The sequence below is a fragment of the Lissotriton vulgaris genome, chromosome 1_1, assembly GCF_964263255.1.
Source record: "Lissotriton vulgaris chromosome 1_1, aLisVul1.2, whole genome shotgun sequence".
NCBI classification, from domain to species: domain Eukaryota; kingdom Metazoa; phylum Chordata; class Amphibia; order Caudata; family Salamandridae; genus Lissotriton; species Lissotriton vulgaris.
The window spans coordinates 459,957,638-459,970,186 of record NC_141685.1 but is presented as its reverse complement, the minus strand read 5'-3'; the positions used below and the strand labels follow the sequence as shown (position 1 = coordinate 459,970,186).

The window sequence follows — 12,549 nt, the reverse complement described above, 5'->3', positions numbered from 1 at the left end:
CTTCAGGATTTGGTTCTCTTTAATGTTTCTGAGGCATCTGACAAGGCCTATTACCGAGAGAGAGCTCAGTGGGCTGGATGCCTTCTTTTCAGTCGGTCAGCCAGAGAGGGTTTAATCAGTCATTCTCTCCAATTAGTTTTTACCCTTTGTGGACTTACTATGTGGAGTACTCCAAGACTCTTTTATAGGCCCAACAATTGTTATGTACATGAGGGTGTTCACCACCTTATGTAGATCTTCTGACACAGCCTAGTTTGCAAAGTGAATGACACAAAAAGTATTATTCACTTTCAAGACCAGCTGCATTTAGAATTGCCCTATTGCTGTTTATCAGTGGATAAAATATAGCTAACTTAGATTGAACATCATCTTTGCATGTGCAGAGGACCGCTGGCCCAGCACTTGGTGGCCTAATGTTGTGGTCATTCCTGATGCTTTGGCCGACCAAGATAGGAATCAGAAAGGCCACAGCATCTCTCCTGGGCAGGCTGTAACTTGGGTATGTACCGTTTTCTGCTGATGGCTTTCCTGATGCGCTTCTTCCTTTTACTGGTTTTTGCTTACTCAAGCATCTGATGCCAGTGTGCTTAGCGTGATGGCAGCTAGCTGTATTTGGGCAATATTCTCCATAGGTTGTTAGAGATTGTGGTTTACTGATGAACGAAAAGCCTTTCTTACAGTCACAGAAAATGCTATAGGGTATAGGCTGGAGGTGAGGGTTGATGGTGTAGGAGAGGAAGAGTCGCTAGCAGCATTGACAAAGAGGAGAAAATTAAGATGATACAATTTGAAGTAGTGGCATGAGGTGGATTCTGGCAGATTGGGAAGGTAAGTTGTTTTGGTGTGCGAATGCTGGAGTCGAGCATTGCATTTAAACTGTCAACGACATTGTGTTTTATTAACACGCACATTTTATGACAAGTTTCTGGCAGACTGTAAATGAACTGCCAACATTGCATGGGCGTCCATGAAGTGGTCTAAGGGGGTAACAAGTAAGTGAGTGGTTATAGTTCACATGAAGTAGAAGTTAGATCCTGGGGTCTGTTGATGATGGCTGAGCTTGTGGATGTCATAAGACTATGAGGAAGGCAAGAAATCAGCCACATTTTGGAGTGGGGGAGTGTGAATGTCAACTTCAGAGTCTTACACTGAAGCACTTGAACTCTATGACCCTTGTAAACTCCAGTGAGCTTTGAGATCTATGTTTGTATCCCTAAACTGAAGCTATAAATGGGCAAAGTCTTGTTTCTTGTTAGCTGATTTAGAAAGTGGGTTTAAGTTTGGACCTGAACAGAGACAATTGTTACATTTTAGGGAAGCCAAGAAGAAGCATGGCCATCTGAGCAAGATATGAGGAGAGAAAGCACAGTCCAAAAGATGCAGGGAAGACCCATGTTGCCAGTATATTTTGGGACAGAGGGTTAAGAAAGGATCAGAAGAGTGAAGCAGTTCTTACAGGTACAATTCTGTAGTGTCTGAGACGTGGGCATCAGTGGTGCCTCTCCAAGATGAAATAAGTTTAAAGAACTTGGGGTATCTGCAGTAGGTGAAGAAAGGACCAGAGGATCAAAGGGGTTCCTATAATAACTATGATTGTGGGATGGTATGACTGGGTGTTTGTGTGAAAGCAATGCAGTAGAGTCTGAGACATGTCCTTCAGTGGTACAGAAGGATGGGGAAGATTTTACTATAACCAAATATGAATGTGTTCTCTATGTCCTTTATGTGGTGATGTAGAGAAACACTCCAGGTCATTGAACTTCATACGATTTAAAATAACAATAGGTATACTTCGCGAAGAAACCAATTTAAAGAGGAGGAGGGAGAGAGGTAGTGGTTTCCTCTGTGGTTTTATTCAACATATAAAACAGGAATCATTATAAGATTTTGGAAAAATATTCTTTCAAGGTAGGTAAAAAAATGATAGACCCAGTAGGGTGTTTTGTGATGGTATCAGGTTTCGATTTTTACACAATGTGCAAAGTATAGTTATTTACTTACCAAATAAGCAAGAACATCATTTACTAGGTGATTGTCAATAGTAGATTCTGGGCAAAGTGTAGCTGTGTTGTTTGTGGAGAATTTCAATCTTCCTTTAATGTTGCTTTAGGCAGGAGAACTGTTGGCTCATGCTAGAAATTTGTGAGTAAATTAAAGCTACATGATCTATGAAGAACTGTAAAATCTGATTTCCCTTTTTAATTCTCATATCACAATATGAGGTTAACGATGTAATGTACAGTGGTAGATGACTTGCAACTACAGCTGATCAGGGTCCTGGATGCTTTCCTTGATTATGGGGGACCACTAACCCATAACAAAATAATTTATTTCTAACCACTTCACAAAACAATATGTGGCATGTCCCAATCGAGTTATTTAACACTGACATGATATTTGGTGCTGTAATAAGATTTGGTGACGAAATAAGATTTCAGATGGAGTAATTCATTCAAGTTGGATGTCATTGAGCCGTTTAGAAATGGTGGGTTACATCAGATTAGGTAAGGAAAAGATGACCCTGGAATTAATACCCACTCTATAAAATTATTAAATGAGGTAGATTACAACAGTCGGTAATGTAAACATTCTGTAGATTGATTTTGATGTTGTTAAATCAAAAACTAGGAAACTCTTTACTGACAGAGATTAGATGAGCGCAAACAACTTTGCGGAGCCCATTTACATTTCCTAGTGGGGGTTTGTAGTGGGAACATCTTTGCTTACAAGTTAGAGGATGGAAAAATGGCTAAAATGATTCCAACTATAATACTGCAATCCCTGTATAAAAGACTGTCTCTAATTTTTTTATTACAGTCATGCTGTGATGTCTCTAGTCGCCTGTATTTATGAAATGATGTAGCCGCTGAAGTGTAATCAGCTATTGCAGTTGAGTTTTGACATCACAATGCCTCCTGCCAGCAGCTAACGTGAAAGGCAGGTCATTGAGCACAAGCACAGCTACAGCTTCAACAGCTAAAAACAAAAACTGTGTTTAATTATTATCATCTATATTTTTTTATAAAAAAATAAAGATAAGCAGAAAGGAGCTGTTTATGGACATATATTTATTTTTTGCGCACAGAACAGGAAAAATAGATTCTCTCTGCCTTTTCATACACATTCTGAGCCTCAGCACTTTTTGATCTGCATTACATCAAAGTGATTCTAATATTTCTTTGCAAAAATTTGCTAGCTAACTGCTTTTTGATGTGTTTAATTGTTATACTAGATTCCCATTGCAATCTTCATGTCTGCAGCCATACTACCTCTTTCATATAGAAGAACAAGACACCAAGGATGTGAGTGGTTTGCAAGAAAGGGGATGGTGTGACCATCTGTTATAAGGAATAAATTATCCTCTGACAATAAAATATCCTCCACCTGGTCAAGGACCTCCTCTGCAACTTGCAATATCCTTATAATATGTGGCAGGGGATATTTTATGGCCTTATAGCCCACTGCTAAAAGTTATACCAGTATTATAGGCACTGAACTCAAGTCATAGGTCGGAGTCTCAGGCGAGGGTCTATAATTGTGTAGAGGGCCTTTAATGGCAGTATAGTCCGAGGTAGAAGGGCTGTGAGGCTATTAGATTGTCCCACCTACTGATGGTAGAATGTTCTAAATTAAAAAAGGAGAAACACACGTTGGAGCAGAAGGTCTGTACCAGCCATTATTGGCCCTGAGCTAATCTGTTGGCCTCAACGGAGTGCCCAACATTTAAATGTCCTAATATCCCATATATTATGACTACTTTCTATTTAATTCACACTTGTGTAATGCATTTGTATAGCACAAGAAGTGAGTGTTTCGTAACATTTAGGAAAGAATAGATGCTGATTTAGGGGCTTTTATTGAACCACTTGTAGACAGAGTTATTCCACTTTGAAGGGAAAATAATTGGGGCACTTGGTGACTAGATAAAATTAGAGATAATGACAAAGAAAAGTTAAAGCTAGTGCTCAGCCTTGATGAGCAATGTAATTATTTTGTAAACAAACTCATTCATTTGATTTGATGTTATCTTGCAATGCTATCATGAGTGTTCTCTCAACTACAACCATGTAATCTGTAATTATTTTGATAGGGAGAGCAAGCGGAGATTTAGTCCAGTTCTAAAGTATCAATTATATATTTAATAGCCTGACAATATGATCTATACTAACATACATTTTAAATGGCTCATTTCCTTGTTGGGACTGTCGATTCACTCTAAACAGAAGGGGTTGATTTCAGAGAGGACACTATCTTCTTTGTTAGACAGGTATGTGCTTATATAATAACTTGCATTTATCTTCATGTTTTTCTAGAGGCTAAAAGCTATTCGGCCATGCTGCAAGGCGGGTGGCGTTGTAGCCCCTTTTTTCCAGGTGTGGGACTGCACCTAGTAAAACAAAACTTTACTGCAAATATTTTCCAATAGCTTTCAGTGGCTGAAAAATGTCCGTGGAATAGGCCATGGATTTGGGAACCGCAGGCAATAACGGACCTGGCATTCTAAATCCATCTGGCTATTACCCATTCCAGGACTCATGATACCCAGTAACTAGGGCAGAATCCTTAACCTCATCTCAGTATCTCTACCTGTAAATACCAGCATTGTACAAGGAGAAACATAGGGGCATTTTAACAACAACTAGCGATAATTATCGCTATGTTGGCTTAGCGGCAATATTTTTATCGCCAAGCTGCGGCGATTTTTATCGCTTAGGAACCTTGCTATTATCAAGGTTTATCTCCTAAGCGATAAAAATCAGCCAAAATGCATGAATATCGCTGAAAAGTCAGTGATATTCAAGCATTACCGAGCTAATGCTCTTAGCCATGTTATCCACCTACCATTGGATAACATGGCTAAGAACTGCTCAGGGGCAGGTGTTAGCTTTGGAGAGATAGCGATGTTAGCGACTGTTTCCTGTCGCTAACATCTTGGCACGCCCACTTTGCATGTCATTAGTGATAAATTTCACTGACATGCAAAGCGGGGCCCAACATGGTCGCTATCTCCTACTAGCTGTCGCTAACTGGTGTTAGCGACAGCTAGGTAATAGGGAGATAATCTTATCTCCGCTTTCTTGGCTTTTAAAGCCAAAAAAGCGGAGATAAACTCCCTTGATAATATGCCCCATAGAATTTAACAATAGCCCGACGATCTGCTCGTTTACAGAAGATCAAAGTAGAGCCAATAATTCTGTCCAAAATGGCATGTGACAAATTTTCCTGAATGATGGCAAGAACTGCATCAGAGCGGGATATGTATAAATGGAGAACTGAGAGACAATTTACTGTTCTTAAATCGATGTGAAAAACTGCATGGTGTTCATGCATGCGATAATATTTGGTGAAATAATACCACAACTTTCAAATCTATCCCTAAACACACAGATCGTTCAACTTTCAGCATGTTCTTCTTTTCCTTTCAACTATTTCGCGGTAAATTCAGCCCAGAATATAACCTTACCTCGAATTGGTGAACAAAAAGGAGAAGTTTAACTATAAGGTAGTCGCTTTACACGGGCACATAAACATCATACGAATACAAAAATAAAGTTGACATGTTAGGACAATAAGTAAAAGAAAAATGACCGTCTTTTCTATAACTATTTCTCCACATTTGGAACTTTTATTATCACCTTTAATAACCCTTCTGCCTGACCTCAGTTTACAGCCATTGGCTCCCTACTGCTGCTGTACAGCTGCTGATTTCCCTCACAGTGGAAGTGATCCTCACACACAGCGTGGTCGTCATATAGTTCTAATTCAAAACCTGCCTCCCGTGCCTCGCTCACCTTCATCTTTTCATTTTGCTTTTATTGCTCGGAATTGAAAAAGTGTTTACCTTGGTGATTTGTTACATAAGTGAAAAAGATAGCTACACTTTTTCAATCTCGACTTAGAAAAGAAAGTCTGTTCAGAGGTTATGCAGACATAGGTCTGATGCTCATGAAATGAAGTACTTGAAATCTACTTCAAGCTTCAGTTTAAAGCAACCTGCCACCCAAGCAACCTTCACCCGACAATAATTTCAATAACAATAAAATAAAATATTCTTACCTATCTAACTTCTTAGGAGGGATCCCCTTTAATCCTTATTGACAATTGTTACATATATGTAGGACATAACCATGGCTGTGCATAGATTTGATGCCCCATGTAGAATTGAGCAAAGCGTACAACTTTTGGATTTGGTGAATATGGCAAAGATTTTACGATTTTAGCTCAATCACATCTCTGGAAAAGCACTTCCGGCAAAAAGCCTTTTTTGCCAAATGTATCGCATGGTGGTGAAGTTGAGTAGGTTTTTTTTTGTTGGTCACAATAAAATGAAAATAACAGATTTTTACTTATTTTGTGGCACAGAAAGATTGCAAGATGGTAACTTAACAGGTTTTTACTCTTGCATGTTTTAAATTCTTCACTAACCTAATGAATTGTCACAAAGTTTGCAAAGTTTCTTACACGCTTACAGGAACAGTGAGGAACAAAGTGCAGCAACTATGTGCAGCCCAGTGACTAGGAGCCTGCAGCTGGGTCTGCCAAATGCCATGTTTGCCAAATGCCAAAGTGGTCTCGTACTGATTCCACGTTATGCCTCTTTCTTCCACCACCATAATCTTCATGTCTATTTATCTAACTCTTGCAGGTTATTCTCTACCCCAGGTATCTCCCATTCCCTCTGTTTTCCAATTTTTCTCTTCCTCCATATTTCTCCCTTTTTTATATTTCTCTTGCTTACAGACAGTTTGACGATGAACAACAAGCCATGAGCCCCAAAATAAGCACCAGTATCACCACACCTGCAGCCCCAGTACAATATCAGCAGAATAGCAGGCTCTTCCTTTGTGCTACATTTCTCTTTATCTCAAAAACTTCACCGACCAATAATAAAAAATTGTCATTGAGCAAAATGTGATGCTCTTGGTGTTGTGGACCACTTTGTATCAAAATGTAATCTGATAGCAGTCACTACAACTAGATCAGCTACCTAAATGTATGTCATGAGGTCTGAACCGCTTCTATGTGCTTTGGATTTCATGCCAAAAATATGGACCCTCTATAGACCTTCGACGCTTATGCAAAGGATGTAGCAACCTCGGAAATATATTTACTTTAATTGGCTTTTTAATCAGATTTTCATCAGAACTATGCACACCACATATATTTTGATTTCTACATAAAAGAGACAATAATTACAAGTTAGATTTTAATTACATAATGCACATTTAGGGTGCGATTATGATTTGGTCCGTCAAGGCTCCGACCAATGGCCGAAAACGTTCCTGCCCGCATCGTAATGGGCTGCTTGGCTTGCTTTCTGACCTCCACATTATGATGCTTGCAGTCGGAAAGTAAACCGGCCAGTCATACCGGCTGGCTTCCGATGGGCTCGTGGTTCCCGTTGGCCAGTCAGAACCGGCCTTGCAATCCCAAATGGCGGACCTTTCTGCCCTTGGGATTATGATGCATGGTTTCCAACATGGTTTCCATGCCATCCAAGCATGTTTGGGGGCCCCAGCAGTGCCCCTTTAGGTGCTCGGCCTCCGGTTGGGGGCCAGCCGATTGGGTGCCATAGTGCCCCCCTGTTGATCCCTGCACCTTGTGCCAGGTCCCTGCCAAGGGGTTCAGGGATGAACAGCACCTCACATTTCTTCATGGGAGCTTGTGCTACAGCCAGTTTACAGCCGTAACATGAGCTCCCATGGAGAAATGGAAGTATGCGACTGAACAGTGCTCTGTAGCATTGTGACTAACTGGTCGGGACCACCGATCAGAGGTCATCGGTCCCAGGACCGAGACGGCATCTTCCCTGACATTTTAATCAGGCCTGTAATGTTCAAATAGTATTTATCAGTACCCTGCTGACAGTTAGTCATAATCTGGCTCTATTTTAATGTCTTGAGTAAAATGTTTTCACAGTTCTGATTAATGTGTGGAGTCGAGGTCATCTGTTAGTATTTAAGGCTATTTCAATTACTAACTTGAAGCTCAGTGATTGTCCAGTGGGAGTGCTGATCGAAAATAGTTCATGTTCTAGTATAATGAGTATTTTGATGATTATTTGGAAGATATGTTACTACAACAGTTCTCCTTTGTAATTACAACTTTAGTAAGTATAAAAGTCCCTTGCACTTCTCCTGAGCGATAAAATATTCCTCATTTCAAAGCAAGCGACTGAGACAGACAAACGTGCTCTAAAAAATACCATCATCATAGGTGATGATTGAACCACAGGACTGGTAAACCATATCAGGTCACACCATGGTACAATGCAACAAATTAGCAGCTTTTGAATAAAAGTTATTACCTTTATGTAAAACTACTGTAGATAGGAATTAATTTACACTAGATCATTAATAGTTCACTGTAAAAGGCTATAGTTACCTTGATTTACACTGCCTAGGAAGTCTGTTTTCAAATTACAAGTCTGGCAATCTGAGGGTCGACAGACTCATGGGGTGTGGTGGTGGTAGTACAGCCACTGCTGTACCAGCAATCACCCCATTTTGAGTTGGGGTGTCGGACTGCATTTGCATTGGAGCAGCTGCCAGGGTACCACCATTTCCTGGTGGTGGCATGGAGGTCAGTGCCTCAGTAATAAGCTGGCGGTGTTTCTGCTGCACTACCATGCATTTTAAAAGTTTCAGGACTGCCATGACAAGGCTGGTGGTCCTGAAACAAAGAGGACCCTACAAGGCCCCCTGTTGGCCTTGGGCATGGGGATGCATGCTGTTCTCCCCTGTTTTCATGGACCCCTAGTTCTGCATGGCATAGCCTTTGGAGGCCATGCCATGCAGGAACTTTTTTTGCCGTTCACATTGCAGTGCCCATTTTCAGTGGCACTGCCAAAAAAAGCCAGTCCGAGACATGACAAATACTCGTAATCTGGTGGGCGGGTGACAGCGGGAGCATGGCGGTGCAGTAACACCCGCCTCCCCCGCACCACCAAGATTCTTAATCAGGCTCTTAGTGGTCACACCTTTTGCAGTGTATATTTCCATCAGAAACGCATATTTTACTGTTGACTTTTTTTTCACCAAAGCTAAATATTTAAACATCAAGTGCTTAAATGTTAAAAACAAAATCCTAATGTCGTCTACTGTTTACCAATGTTTTTGACAGAAGTATTATCCCCCCAAAAAAGTAATAACACAATGACTATTTTCTACAATTTCATACCTTGCGAAGCGAGGTCCATAGGACTGCTCCAGTCACTCCAGAGTCCGGGACCATGAATTCTCTTACCACGCACTTGAACCATATGTGAATAACCTTGCCTTGTTGTTCCTAGGGTAATGCAATTTCTTCTGACAGTCTCTACAACCTGCAAAATCAGAGCAATATTTTTAAGTCTGGTTTTGACTGTGGCCATTATTGAAAACAGACGTTTACAATGTCAGCATCCAGTTGGAACATTGTGTGCCCTTGCTATGAGACTGCTTTAAGCCCCGTTGGTGAACCACACATAATCAGCACAGAAAAAGTTCTCAGGACAGAGCAAATGAGAAGCCTGAAGGGCTTCAACATGTGAATTGGACAGCTGATGATAAAGTGTTTTACCAGCCCTGTCCCAACCTTGTTGTTCTGCTTTGGGCACTTATTCCTTTAACATCGAAACTTCCTCCCAAGTGTCAGACATGGACAAAAACAGATTGCAATCTATGTAATCAGAATAATCATTGACGTTGTCCCCATTAAAAGTGTATGAATTCAATACGCAGTACCTTGTAGCTTCATCTGCATTTTTGTTATTCACTGTTACATAATCATTGTCTTGTCTATGAGCGGCACATTTCACCACAGCAATTTGGGCAGCCAGTTGTAGAGCCATTAAAAAGTTTCTCACACTTTCACCTTTAAGGACAGGTGACTCAGAATAGGTCATGAATCCATGTTGAAATCAGAACTGCTCAAAGTCATGAACGACACCAAAGCCATACTGACAATCAGAGAAAATTGTCACCTTTAGCTGGTCTGAAACCCAGCATGCCCTCGAAAGAGCAATACATTCTGCCACCTGTACTGAAAACACTCCTGAAAGCCAGGAAGCTTCGCCCATGCCTAAGACAGTACTGGTGGCTTAGGCAGCTCTCAGGTTTCATTCATGGTCTCGTAAGCAAGAGCCATCAACAAACAGCACATAATCTGATAATCTGATTCTAGTAGTGGCACATATTCTATGTCAGGTCTCGAATTGGTGCATAGTTCAGTAGCATCAAAGCAGTCAACTTCCACTTCACCTTCAACCATATGATTCCCAGGAAGGGGCAGTAAGTTAGCAGGATTTACTACAGTACACCTCGTAAGGGACACATTTATGGCACCGAGGATGACTTGTTCATACTTGGTAATCCGACTATTGGTAAAGTGCAGTGTCCCAGTATGGGTTAGAAACACCACAACTGAGTGGGGTACAAAAACTGTCAAGAGTTGACTCATAACAATGCCATTGCTAATGGATGCAACAGCTTTAAGACAACCAGGCAAAGCAGCAGCTATGGGGTCAAGTGTGGCAGAAAAATAAGCTGTGGATCTGCATGCATTGTCGTGCATCTGGGTTAGCACTGATAGAGAACAGCACTCTCTCTCTGCAAAACAAAGCAAAATATTTATCATAATCGGGTATCGCCAGTGGCAGAGCACGGCAGAGACATTCTCTTAGATCTGAGAACAACTGCTATCCATGGTACCGGATCTGACCTTTGTGTGTCAGCATCTGTAAAGTTTTGCAAAAAGAACAATTGATGACAGAATGCAGAACAATGTCATAAATTCACCACAGTACAGAGATCTGGGCCTAAATCCAATGTTTTTTTGCTCACCATGCCATTCCAGTTTGGACCCAGCCATATGCATATTAGTCGTGACCCTGCACCCCATGGGGACAGTCCAGCTCGAACTGCCAGGCCAGGTCCTCCCTGGACTGGAAGCAAGCATCCTAGGACCGGTTTCGGGCTGTCAGCCCTCATCAGCCAGGATAGCTTGATTCCAATGGCAAGGAGAGCACAGGACCCACGTCTGGGCATACCCTTACCCCTCAGGGTGACAAATGCAAAAAGAACAATTGAAAGACAGAATGCAGAACAATGTCATAAATTCACCCCAGTACAGAGATCTGGGCCTAAATCTATCGTTTTTTTTGCTCACCATGCCATTCCAGTTTGGACCCAGCCATATGCAAATCAGTTTTGACCCTGCACCCCATGGAGACAGTCCAGTCCGAACTGCCAGGCCAGGTCCTCCCTGGACTAGAAACAAGCATCCCAGGACTGGTGTCGGGCTATCGGCCTGGACGGCTCCCATGAGGCACATGGTCAAGACTGCTTTGCATTTGGCTGGGTCTAAACTGGGGTGGCATGGTGAGCAAAAGAACAATGGATTTAACCCAGATCTCTTGACTGGGGGTGAATGTATGATTCTTTCAGCATTCCGTCCATCATTTGTTTGCATAGCACTTTTCACCCTAAGTGGGATGGGTATGTCCAGACATGGGTCCCTTGCTCACTGTGCCCCTGGTATCAAGCTAGCCTGGCTAATGAAGGGTAATACCCAGAAACCGGTCCCAGGATTCTTGTTTCCGTTCCAGGGAGGACCTGGCTTGGCAGTTTGGTCTGGACTGTTCCCATGAGGCACGGGGTCAAGACTGATATGCATATGGCTGGGTCTAAACTGGGGTGGCATGGTAAGCAAAAGAACAATGGATTTAACCCAGATCTCTTGACTGGGGGTGAATGTATGATTTATTCAGCATTCTATCCATCATTTGTTTGCATAGCTCTGTAAAGGCTTTGCCATCAGAGAAAAGTTGTGAATCCACTGTCAACAGTAGTCAATCATTCCCGAGAACCTTGTGACTTCTTTCTGGGTAGTTGGTGGATTTATTCTCAGAATTACAGAGATTCTCTCTTGTGACACCTTCCTTGCTCCTTTCTCAATGTAATGTCATAGATACAGGACTTCTTTTCTAAAGAACTGGTATTTAGTTGGGTACACTTTATGTCCATTCTCAGCTAAGTGGTGCAGCAATGCAATTGTGTCATGTTTGCAAGGCTCCTGCATATTTGACACCACCAATAGGTCGGCAATTTATTGGACCATAACTGAGTGGTAAGGAATCACAGAGGACTCTAGATTCTTATTGAGTATCTGGTAAAAAATAGATGTACTCTCTGTATACCCTTGTGGGATTCTGCACCATGCCAATACACGGCAGCCGAAACGGAAAGCGAAGAAAAACGGACTATCCTAATGCAATGATATAGAAAAGAAGGCTTGACACAAATCGCTGACAGAGAAGCACTCGGCCTCACATGGAATCTGAAACAAAATCTCAGCTGGATTCGGCACCACAGGACAACAAGGAACGATGATGGAGTTAACCTTTCGCAAATCTTGGATAATGCAGGTCTTGCTATTGTGTGTCTGCAAACCCATAATGGGTGAGTAATTTGGACTCCCCTGTTGAAAATGGGTTTATTAGTAGTAATAAGTAGTGATTTACCACTAGTAATAAGGCCACAAACACAATGAAAGGGTCAGTCAAGATCT

General features: G+C 41.6%; 1 protein-coding gene across 1 annotated transcript in view; it reads right to left on the bottom strand.

Annotated features, from left to right (window-relative positions):
* LEPR (leptin receptor) overlaps positions 1-12,549 on the bottom strand; it is a 422,515-nt gene that overhangs the window by 339,810 nt on the left and 70,156 nt on the right. Inside the window, exon 3 of the mRNA XM_086925355.1 lies at positions 9,181-9,325. Within this exon, the coding sequence (XP_086781481.1) occupies positions 9,181-9,325 (145 nt within the window). The remainder of the gene's footprint in view (positions 1-9,180; positions 9,326-12,549) is intronic.